General features: G+C 26.3%; 2 protein-coding genes across 2 annotated transcripts in view; both read left to right on the forward strand.

Annotated features, from left to right (window-relative positions):
- The window catches only part of LOC145833450 (uncharacterized), a 48,399-nt gene extending 40,192 nt beyond the window's left edge, over nucleotides 1–8,207 (forward strand). Inside the window, exons 11-15 of the mRNA XM_082940627.1 lie at nucleotides 1,148–1,251; nucleotides 1,455–1,491; nucleotides 1,708–1,774; nucleotides 1,943–2,089; nucleotides 8,062–8,207. Of these exons, the coding sequence (XP_082796753.1) occupies nucleotides 1,148–1,251; nucleotides 1,455–1,491; nucleotides 1,708–1,774; nucleotides 1,943–2,089; nucleotides 8,062–8,207 (501 nt within the window). The remainder of the gene's footprint in view (nucleotides 1–1,147; nucleotides 1,252–1,454; nucleotides 1,492–1,707; nucleotides 1,775–1,942; nucleotides 2,090–8,061) is intronic.
- Nucleotides 8,208–9,223: 1,016 nt separating this feature from the next.
- Nucleotides 9,224–12,053, forward strand: part of LOC145834850 (uncharacterized) — a 40,084-nt gene continuing 37,254 nt past the window's right edge. The window contains exon 1 of the mRNA XM_082942368.1: nucleotides 9,224–9,306. The gene's annotated coding sequence lies outside the window, so the exon portion shown is untranslated. The remainder of the gene's footprint in view (nucleotides 9,307–12,053) is intronic.

The raw sequence follows: 12,053 nt of genomic DNA on the forward strand, positions 1-12,053 counted from the left end.
CATTGTTTGTGCAGTACCAACTTTCAAGTTCGTTCTTTATAGCACTCGAAGATGTGGTGCCAAAACTTCCTTTTAATATTCTACGTATGCTTGACACTTTTAGTATTTTAGATTTTTTCAATACCAGAGACTACGTACTCTTTGTCACTGCCATTTAAAGTTGTTGTGGTCTTTTAATCTTAAATAAAAATACACTTAGATAGTAAAATCCTAGTTATTTTTACTTTGTTTTTATTCTTCTTTGTTCTGTTGAATATTCTACAATTTAGCACAAGGTGTTTATGTAATATCTCCAAAAAGTTTTTTTCTAGTTGAAAACTCAAAGGCCGCATTTTTGGTAGGCACCCTACTACCCAGTTGATATAAGTAATGTTGACCTAACACATGTTCAATAAAAAAACTAAATTGCTTAAACTGCAAAATTTAACAATTTTAATCACTATGAATAAATCGAAAACAAAAAAGATAACCATTATCACAGTTTGATAAAGTTTAAAGCACAGTTGGCATTTCTTTTGTAAATCATACCACCTTAATACTCTTGATTCTAGAATTATAACGTTAGTAAGCTATCATCTTTATAAAATTGCCCTGTAAATTGGCTGCTGCTGACAAAATAACTTGCATAAAATAAACATTTTAATTTACTTTTGGTTTATTTATAATAAACAGATGAAAGATACATAACAAAGCGAAGTTATAACTTGTGATTTCATTGCTTTAAGTAAAAACGGTTATGCTAAAAGTCAAAGTTTAAACTGCTCGCTTTTGTATAACCTTGTATGTTTTACGTCCTAAAATTATAATTTTGATAGTTTTCCAAACAGTTTTCATTCCATTCAACTTTTGACAAATAATTGAGTATAATTCAAAAAGCTTAAAATGATCTACTGGATCCGAATCCAAATCTTCTTTTGGAATTAGGATCCGGTAGATATCTAGTTTTTTGTGTTTACATACAGAGCCTTTTAACAGGTAGTTATTAAATGTAAGACGTTAGTCTAAATATTGAAAATAAATAGCACACTTATAGCACTATAGATTCCATATTAAATTTTAACAACGCTTATGATTATATAATTGACCTATTTTAGATATTGATAGTTGTTTTAGTAATTACCTAATATTTTTTTTTTACAATTTACAGCTCAGTGTAAATCAGTACAAAGTGAAAATTAATAACACAAGATCTCTTATTAGCTATCTTAGACGAGGTAAAATCAATATTTTTGTCAACTGTACTTTGAAAAGGTTTGCTATAATATTCTTTTAAGTAATACTAAATTTAATAAACTGAAAAAATTGAATTTTTCGTATTAATGTATTAAAGCAATTAGTAAATTTATATTTACAAAAATTAAGTTTAATGTAGTTTTTAATATTAGTTTATTAGATTTTATTACTAAGTTTAAAGTTAATAGTTATAAAAAGTAATAAAATGTGTGTTGTGACAGAGTCGCAAATGTTGATGTTGAAGACCAAAAGACTCAAGTAAAGACTCAGGCTGTATTTTTGTATTTAAGTTTATTTGTATAAAAGTTGTTTGTTTCTGTAAGATCTTAAATACTTCTTTCATTACAATTTTTATCTAATCAAATTAATTATTTTTAATACTTATTGTTTTTATAGTTTTATTTTCTTATGATTTTAAATTTTAAAATACTCTTTTTAAAATTAAAATTATTTAACGTTAAATTGAATTTTCAGAGCGTAAAAAATCAACTTATTGCCTTAGAATTAAGTTCACAAGAGAGTTGTTTGGTCAAATGCAAAGGTTATACAAGTTTTACCATAATTATCTGTTAGCTTGTAGTTTTTTTTTCAAACAACTAATTCGTTGTTAAAAATTAACGTATTTTATTTAAAAATTTTACTATATATTAAGAAGCATAAACCAGACTTGTACTCCGTATAAACAATAAATTATTAAAATTTTTACAAGGTTCGTATTTTGCTGTATCTAAATCGCTCAATTTTGCTCATAAAGACACATTTGTAGCTAAAAGTATTTCAAGTTTCAATAAAAATACATTCAAACTAATTCTTGAGCCAAACATTTATCTTGACAATCAGTATTGGAATACTCAAAGTAAGTGTGTAAATTGCTTTTTAATAAATGTTAAAAGTAAAATTTCGAATATAGACAAGTATATAAAATTTAGAAAGTTTATAACAAAAATAAAAAAATATACTTATTTTAAACAATTAAATATTCAAAGATCATTAATTACTAATAAAGTAGGTAAAGATATCCGAAAAATCAAGTTCGTTGGAATATACAAAAACATTTTAACAAGTACTCAATTTATTGAAAACTGAAGCATGTATTTCAATGTTAAACAAATTACTAAGTCCCAAATGAGTTCTAAAAAAGTACTTAAAAAGAATAGAAAACAAATATGTATATTCTTAAATTAGATACATTTTCAAGCTACAAGTATAGGTATACAAATTGGTAACTTTTAATAATCACAATATATATTGGTCAATTTTAGTATTGTTTTAAGTTGCCAAAAAACCTGGAATCCTGGAAAAAACGTGGAACTTGAGAAAATTTAAAAAAAACCTAGAATTTCGAACAAAATCACTAAAAAACCTGGAATTGTAAACAACTTTTAGATGTTAAGTAGTAAAATTGCGATTTGAAACAAAAAAACTATTGTATAGATAAAAATGTTTTGTCATCATCAAAATTTTTTTATATTAAATAACACATTTAAAGAACCTTTAAGATATCTTCTAATGTCGTTATGCTATTTAACAAAGTTTTTTTTTACCTTAAACTTAATTTTAAAGTAAAAATAAACCCTAAAACGTGTAATTTTAAAAACCTGGAGGAAATTTTGAATTCCTGGAAAATATTTGCCAAAAACATTTAGCAACCCTGTTAAAAATATCAATTAAGAGCTTCAGCAACAGTATCATAATACTATTGAGGTTATTTGATAGTTATACAATAGAACTTGAAATAACTGATAATAATATAAAAAACTAATAAAGTTTTTAAAACGCAAAATATAGACTTAAGATCTAAAAATACTCGAGTTAACTACTAATTTTAAATTTAAATGGATAGCATGGTATGGTCGTACTTAATAAGCCAATAGTTACGTCATAGTATTATAACCCTAAGCTCATGATACTAGCTCTTTACCTGTATCGTCTGACATCAATTTGTGTCAGTCTGATATGTTAGTCGGCTGAGGGTTACTTGTTGGTATGTGGTTACTAGCATCCAATTACTAGCGTTGCGTGCTCAGTGACTAACCTCGAGCGGTCATAGGCTGACAAGAGTATGGATTTCTTGCTGCTAGCACTCATACTCATATATCAGTGTTTACTGCTAATAATCGTGTTAATGAAAGTATGTTACAATTAAACCTACTCTAAAAGAGGCCTAGTATAATCTAGCCTATAAATAAGTGCTAGAAATATAACTTAAGTTTAATTAGGTTAAATTCTAGTTAGTAAACAAATGCGAATTAACACTCAATATTTATTTTCAATGTAACAATCTACAATCTTAGAAAAGAAACTAAGTGACTTGCCAAATGAAAATTAGTGATGTTGTCAAGAATATAAATCAATGCTCAATAACAAATAATGCTTAGTAAGCGACTTTAAAATACGTCTGGAACATAATCATAAGTAGTGCTCGAAAACTAAGCACATACACCTACACTACGAAAACACTAACGCCTCTCTTTCGCGGTGTTCTTATTTTATACCGTTTCCGCGTGTTTTATAAATCTCTTCAGAACGAGACATAGCAGATATGCTTCGTATTATAAATCGATATTTCATAATATATTTTTAACTTATCAAAAGCTAACAGTTATATTTTTAAGTCCTGAAAAATGTTACAATTATATAATGTTTTATATTTATTTTAGATTTGAAGTGACGAAATAAATACATGTGTTAATTAAAGCCTACAGTAAAAAAAAACTTACTGCTGTTTGATATGCGGGGAAGATAAAAAAGCACGGCATTTCTGTGTTTTGAATATTTTACTATAATTTCTAACTTGCGATCATTTAAACTACTTCATAAGAAACTCAATCATATAAAAGTAGACCATATCAAACTTGAAGATTTTAAATTTGATTGTTTTAAACTTGATCATATCTCACTTGATCATATAAATCTTTGTCATTTTAAACTTGATAATTTTAATTTTTTATCGTAATATACATAACAACTTAATAAACAAAGGTTTTTTCGGAATAAAATAATTTTTTTATTAGTTTATGAATTTAACATGATTATTTCGTTTTATAAATTGAGCATGCAAAAGGTTATTAAAGTATTTAAACAAAAATACTTAACTTGTTTTCAAAATTTTGATGATCATCAAATAATTAAAATAAGTTTCTAGAAACCAAAGTGCACTCTTTAAGAAGCAGATTTTAATAAGAAAATAAAAATCGATTATTACTATAAGTATAATAAACTAGCAATAAGTAAACATAATAAGTTATTTTGTTAACAGTGTATAAAAAACTTTGATAACATTTAATAAAGTCCGAAAGAAATCTAATGTTTGAAAATAGAAGTATAATATTTTTTAGGGTTGACGATGTACTTTAAATTAGACTTTACAATACTTTAACAGTATTTATAGTAAAAATTTAAGCATTAGTATTATTAAAATGTTATAAAAATTAAAGAAGTATAAATTTTAAGTTAGCTGACAAAATTAAGTAAAGTATAGCCCTCAGCTCTTAATACTAATATTTTTGGCTCGTTTGACAACATATTATGTCGGTCTGATATGTTAGTCGGCTCAGGGTTACTTGTTAGTATGTGCTTACTAGCATTTAATACCTTTTCAGCGGCTTGAGCACGCCAACCTCGAGCGGTCATAGGCTGACAAAGGCATGGATTTCTTGCTGCTAGCACTCATACTCATATATCAGTGATTAGTGCTACTAATCGTTTTAGTGAAAGTATGTTACAATTAAATGTACTCTACAAGAGGCCTCATATTATCTAGCATAAAAATAAGTGCCAGAAATACAACTTATAAGCTTAACTAAATTAAATTCTAATTAGTAAACCTAATTAACACTCAAAATTTGTTCTACAATATAAACAATTTACGATCTTAAAAATAAATTAAGTGAATTGCTAAATGGAAATCAGTTACGACGTCAAGAATATAAATCAATACCCAATAAAAAATTATGCTCAAGCGACTCAAAAATACGTCCTAAACATAATCAAAAATAATGCTCAAAAACTATGGCTAAAAATACGCGACGCTTAAATACGTCCTTGCCTACGCTTATGCGCTTCTCTCGCGGTATTCGGCTTTTCATACCGTTTCCTCGTTTTTCACATATTTTCTAAATCTCTTTAGAACGAGACAAAGCAGATACGTTTACAAAAAAGTTAAAATGTCACTTTAGCAATACCGTTGTTGAGTGATCGAAATGACACGATAAGCTTTTAATAAACTATAAGTACAAAAACTTTAAAAATGTCAAGCTAACAAGTGTGCGGAAATATCCTTCAAACAAGAATACAGGGTTGCCAAAAAACCTGGAATCCTGAAAAAGTTATAATTTGACAATTTATGTAAATAAAATCAAATAACCTGGAATTCGAAAATAGTTGAATAAAATAGTCTGTAAAAACCTGGCATTTTAAAGAACTGTAACGCTATTTCGATTAAAAACGAAAAATCTATCATATTGTTTTTATGTATCTGTAGATTTTTATTAAAAAAATATTTAAAGTAGCTTTAAGTATCTTTATAATATTTTTATTCTTACAGTTTTTTTCTTACCTTAAGTTAATTTTGTACAAAAAAAGACCAAACAACTGGTTCTTAAAAATTATGAATTTAAATTTAGGCGTTTTCTAATAAAGATTCTAGCGAAACAAGTTCACTGGAGTATATAATAATAACAAATTTAAACAACACTCTTTCTTTATTACACGAACACATGTACCTGAGTGTTAACAAGTATTTATTTAACTTTCATGTGAGTGCTTTATATTATGATTTGTTATTTTGGTTTGTATTTTACTTAACTTTATCTAATTTTGAATTAATAATAACAAACATTATATAGTTATATAACAGTCGGATTTAAAATTACATATTGTATTTATTATTGACCATTAATTTACAACAATTTACAGTATTCATTCTTATTTTTGATAAACGTATATATATACCTACTTTGGCTTCTATTCTTTTCTTACAGTATTTTTTTACAGAGCTCCCTTGAAGTGTGTTAACTTGTTTATTAAATTTGTTAACACACAAAAATATGCTTAGTGTAATAAAAGAGAGTACTGTTGAATTTGTTATTATTTATAAATGTTGTTTTTTTTTATAGTTACTTTTTAGTTGAATGCTTAGTAAAATAATTTAACAATAAGAAGTTCTCATAACTTGGTAAACGAACAAATTGTTTAATAAAGGAATTCAAAATATAATAACCTGTGCTATTAAAAGTTATGTTTTAAATTTAGATAGGTTTTAGAAGAAAACTTTGTGATTTAAACAAATAGTAATTTGCACCATTAAGAAAAAAGACAGTTACACTTTTTTCAGTAGCAGCTATAAATGGTTTAGCGCTCGCTTTTAAGGGAGACTAGCTTTTATTAATCATAAAAAGGCATGTAAACACTTACTCAAAGATTTCTCGCGATAACTGTAGATTTCTATGAAAAACAATACAAATGTCATTAAACGTAAATTATCCACCATATATACCAATTTCTTTTAGTTTAAAATCAGAGGTCGGCACTCTTTTATAATTAGAGGGCTAACTTTCTCAGGAAAAGTTGGCCACAGGCCGCACTACTAAAAATGTCTTCTACGGGCCGTTTTCATTTAAAATAACTCAAGTAATCAATATAAAAGTCATGTTCTAAACTAAAAAAGTGATTAAATATGCATCAGTAAAGCTTAAGTAATTACTAGTTTTTAAATTAAGGCCATAGGGGGAATAAGCCATGTTTATACAAGTTGATCTTATTTTATAGAGTTGTTTCTAGGCTTCAAGATACTTTTTATCGATTTAAAAAATTTAAATCATTTTTTGAGATATGACTAGTCAAAGTCGGGCCACATAATAGGCTCCCTACGGGAAGGGAAAACTAAAACAACGAAAAAAGACTATTTTATTTAGAATATATCTCATCCTACATTTTTCAAGCAATCTTCTTTAAACTTTTACAGTCTAATCTTTATACAATTATAAAAAAAGGTTACTATGGACTTTAAAAAAACAATTGTAAGCATATATTATTTTTGAAAAAAAAAGATTATTTTTTAAATTTTTTACATAAAATTTTTATTTTTATTAATTATTAAAATTCATAAATAGCGGTTTTTTCTTATAATATAAGGAACATTTCCTGAAAATTTGTAGAAGATTGCTTGAAAAATGATGGAGGAGATAGATTTCAATGATTTTTTAAATTTCCGAGAAAATTGAACCCGAAAAATTTGCGGTCCGTACGTTTGTATCGGAAACTTTTTACAAAAAATAAATTTCTCAAAAGTTAAATGATATTTTTGAATTCTATAAAAACTGGTTTGTAGTTTGTACTTAAAGCTTTCATATAAAAGTCAAAGTTAATTTTTGTAAAAAAAAGTGTTTTACTGTTTTAATCGTTTTAAAAAGTTATGTTTTCGATTAAAAATTATATCTCTTGCCCTAGGTTTATGCTTTGCAGGCCGCAGTTTGCCTACCCCCCATTTAGACTAATCAGCCTCACACAGTGTCCTGGCAAGCTGTAAGAAAAGATGGTATCTACTCTAGTTTATTTAGTTTTAGATAAATGTTTGACAGGATATTAAAACAATAGTATTAGTTTATAAAAGTAATAGATGTATCGGACAAAAGTTCATAATAGAAAAACCATTTTTTATTTGGCAGAGAAACTTGGTAAGGGCATTAAAATTTGACTAGTTCAAACAGTTCTTTTTTTTTGAAAATGGGCATTTTTCCCACCAAAATTTAACGACCTATTACGTTATTTCTAGTGTAATTTTTTTTATAAACGTTGACTGTTACCTTAAAATGAACTAAATTTTAGATGGTTTATTTGTTATTCACTTAACAAAAAATTTCAATGATGATTATTATGAAGTTATCAATAAATACCTATCACGTTCACCAATATACAAACAGATTACTAATCCAGAAGCTACTGTGCACAGTTTGTTATTGTTTAGATGCTAAGCTTTACTTTATCTAGTACTTTTTTTTTTATTCAATTTGTTGTTTTAAGTATCGTATGTTATACTTTTTTGTATGTTAATTTGAATTAAAAATTACTACAACATTATCAAAAGTAATTTCAATGTTAGCTATAAACGATTTTTTCTAGTGATAGATTCAAACGAAACAATTCTGTTGGAACATAATAACAACAAATTCAAAGGTAATAAATTTATAAAACTAACGAAATTTCTCTGTGTAACTCAATGACACTGAGTAATGAAGCTTTCAAATTGGTATTTGAAAACCTAACAACCTGATTAAAACTGCGTAAAAATGTATTTTTAACACAAAGAAACTTTATTAGTTTTAAAACATATACTTTTTAGAAAATAGTTGTTATAACATAAGTATTGATACTTTTAGTATCAAATATATTAAGTTTTGTTATAATAAGTTTTTTTAAGCCTAAATAAAATTGAGCTAACAAATAAAGTTTATTATTTTTGCAATACATTACAGAAAAAAAACAACTTATGGACGAAGATTTGTTGGTTAGAAAGTTTTTAAAAGCCTGTTTATGATACTGAGACGTTTTTTTTTTCAATTAATTTGTTTTAACTAAAACAGAAAAGTTTAGATATATAATAAAAATGCTACAAGTTCGAGCCAAAATTAAAACTGCTCCTTAATTTTATGTTTTCAGAAAAAAATATTTAGTAATATACGAAATGAGTACAAAATAGATGAAGATCAGAAATATTTTTTTTCACATCTAGTGAAAATGTTTAGTGAAAACTGTGATAAACCTTATATAACTGTTGATGGTAAGTTTCTAATAGATGTGAAATTTGATGTTTTTTAAGTTGTGTAATAAAAATATATTCTAAATGAACAAACTATTTTTATTGACTTAGTTTTAAAATTGTAGTACAGTTTTCTTTTGAGTTTTTAAAAATACCTTACACTTTAAATAGTTTTTTTAGGCTTTACAGGAACAGGAAAAACTTACCTTCTATCAATTGCTATAATATACTTACATAAAGTTTTTCAAAGTAGCTTATTCGAAGATTTTGAAAAAAAATACAAAATTTTGATAATTACAAAAGATTCTTTATCAGTTAGTTTTAGAATTTAAACTGCATTCTTTTTAATCAAGATGTTTGATTAATACTCTTAATGGTTTAGTATTAATGTTAAAAGCTTACTACTAGTATGTAACAATAAAAGACTATAAATAAATATTTTTGAATAAACAAGTTTTATTAAAATGTTTAATAAACAAAAGTAAACTAAAACTATAGCTAAAAACACCTGTCACTAAACACAATGTCATTAACGTCCTTGATTATCCGGTTCAAAAATCAAAACAAAATTCGACAAATATTTTTATTGTGTATAGTAACCTGCCAACTAGGTACGCACTTTGAACACAGCATAAAAGTGCGTACCTAGGAAATTTAGGTCTTTAACTACCTATTTTAAGCCTAACACAAACATGTCAAAAGCCAATAAAGTTACAAATTGACTACTAAAGCAAAATACCTAAACAAAAAATTTTCACATAAAAACAAAAAATACTTGTTTATAGTATGGTAGAAGTCTTGGATATTTTTTTCTAATATATTTATTTATATGTGAGTATTTATTTATGTATGTATATTTATTTTCAGCCCACAAATTTTTAATTTTTGTTGTATTTCCTTGAACGTTAAAAAATTACAAAGTTATTAAATATTTTTAAGTAATTATAAATTTATGAAAACTTTGACCATTCTTTTATTAAATAATGTTTATTCAAAAAAGCTAGTTTAAGTTTATACAATTGTACTCTTGCTTACTTATTATTCAGTATTTCTATATTTCTTAAAAGCATTTACAATCTATGTTACAATCAAAAGAAAAGTAAATGTCATTACAGTGTTCGTTATTTTTGTTTATATAAATATTATTTTGCATTTATATTTCAACCGTTGATTATGTAAATGTTAATTGCACTGTTCATTTTTTGTTTTTTTAATTGTGTATGAAGTATTTTTTATTCTTATGTATTACCATAGGGGTATGTAAATTTTAATTGCACTGTTCTTTACTTTCGTTAAATAAATAAACTTAAATATAATTGTTTTAAATATTTGATGTTATATACAATTTGTGAGTGCATAACTTTTTTTCTGGTCATTTTGTTTTAATTTATTCAAATTTAACACAGTATAATTAGTTCTGAAGTATAATACTTTTATATTACTACTTTTAGGTTTGTTTTTTAAACTTCAAAGTAAAAAAAAATCAATATGAACATATAATTTTTCGGCTAAAAAGTGCGTACCATACCGGCAGTTCGTACCTAGATGGCAGGTTACTGTATTAAAAAGTCTCTAGTGTTTTTTGACTATAAAAGACTTTTATTCTGTTTTCAGTCACTCTATTACAATAATATGTTTAAACATAAATTAAGATGCACATGAAATTAAGCAAAAAAAAAAACGTAAGGATCGTTATGTCATATAATCATTACTTTATATACTCAGCAGTAGGGTTAAACATTGTTAATAAACTTTAGCTTTACTAATGAGTATATGAGGTAATACATCTCATATACGAAAAGATCGTATAAACATATGGTTTTTTACATAATCAAATATATATATTTATATATAATTAGTTACTCAAAAATATAAATTTAAGAATTTGTTAACAACAGATCCTAGCGAAACAAGTTCACTGTAATATATAATAACAACGAATTATATAGTATCCTTTCTTTATTACATTAATAAACAATCAACTTTACCGCAAGATCGACAACAACAGCACCGAGACAATCCTACGACCGGTTTCGCCCAATCAGGACTCATCAGGCAGGAATAATCGCGAGAAACCGCGGTTGTGATCTTAACCAAGCGGGGTTAAGTACAACGTACTGAATCGACCGTTTGTGGGTAAAGTTAAAAAAATGGCATAGCTAAATCATTCACACCCCAACGTCTCATACATTGTCAGCTTATTGTGAGATTATAGTCTGCGCTCGTTTGATAAGTTTTAGCCAGTATTTATTTCGGCCATCATCAACAAAGTTGAGATGTTTTATGCCATCTGTAATAAACAATGAACTTTACGGCAATATCTTTAGGTTTGACTTGCTATTCACATAAACCGTATGCGCATTTGGTTTTCTATACAGCTTGTGGCTTTTATTAAGTAGATCTAAAGTTACATCTAGGAAGTCTGTTACAAACAGATTGGCTTCAATGGTAACATCAAAGCCAATGTTTTTTAAAACTTTTTTTAGCTGCTAAACTTTTCTCTCCATATATGGTCCCGATGGGCTGTCCACCACTATATATTTATATATATATATAGAATTAAGTTATTTAACTTAATAAATTAAATTTTTCACACTGAGCGCATTGACTACGAAATATCCTGGGAAGTTATAAAAAGAGCACAGCCTATAGCTGACGGCAATAGCCCAATATGTAGGCTGTGTCTCAAAGAAGCAACAGCCGTTGTATATGCACTGAAAGACAAGAGATGCCTAAATAAAAGAAGCGAGTTTGTATCGTCTTAAACATATAAAAAATCGCTTTTAAAGTTTGACAAGTTTTAATTTCATCTTAATATAATCTAAATTTTAATTTGAATCTTAATTTTATCTTTATCTCTTCCAATTATCTGTCCTAATATATAGTTACTCACTGAAGCTATATGAATTTTTGCTAGTTTATTGTCTGTTGGTAGATTAATTTTTGCACAAGCCGTTTTGCATGAATTTTGATAGTTTCAAAATTACGTCATAATCTATTTATGCAAAAAATTTTTTACTTTCATTAGTGATTTTGTTTTGTGCTTTATTTTAAACTTGTT

The sequence above is a fragment of the Thalia democratica genome, chromosome 4 (assembly GCF_965202585.1).
Source record: "Thalia democratica chromosome 4, ktThaDemo2.hap1.1, whole genome shotgun sequence".
Taxonomy (NCBI): Eukaryota; Metazoa; Chordata; class Thaliacea; order Salpida; family Salpidae; genus Thalia; species Thalia democratica.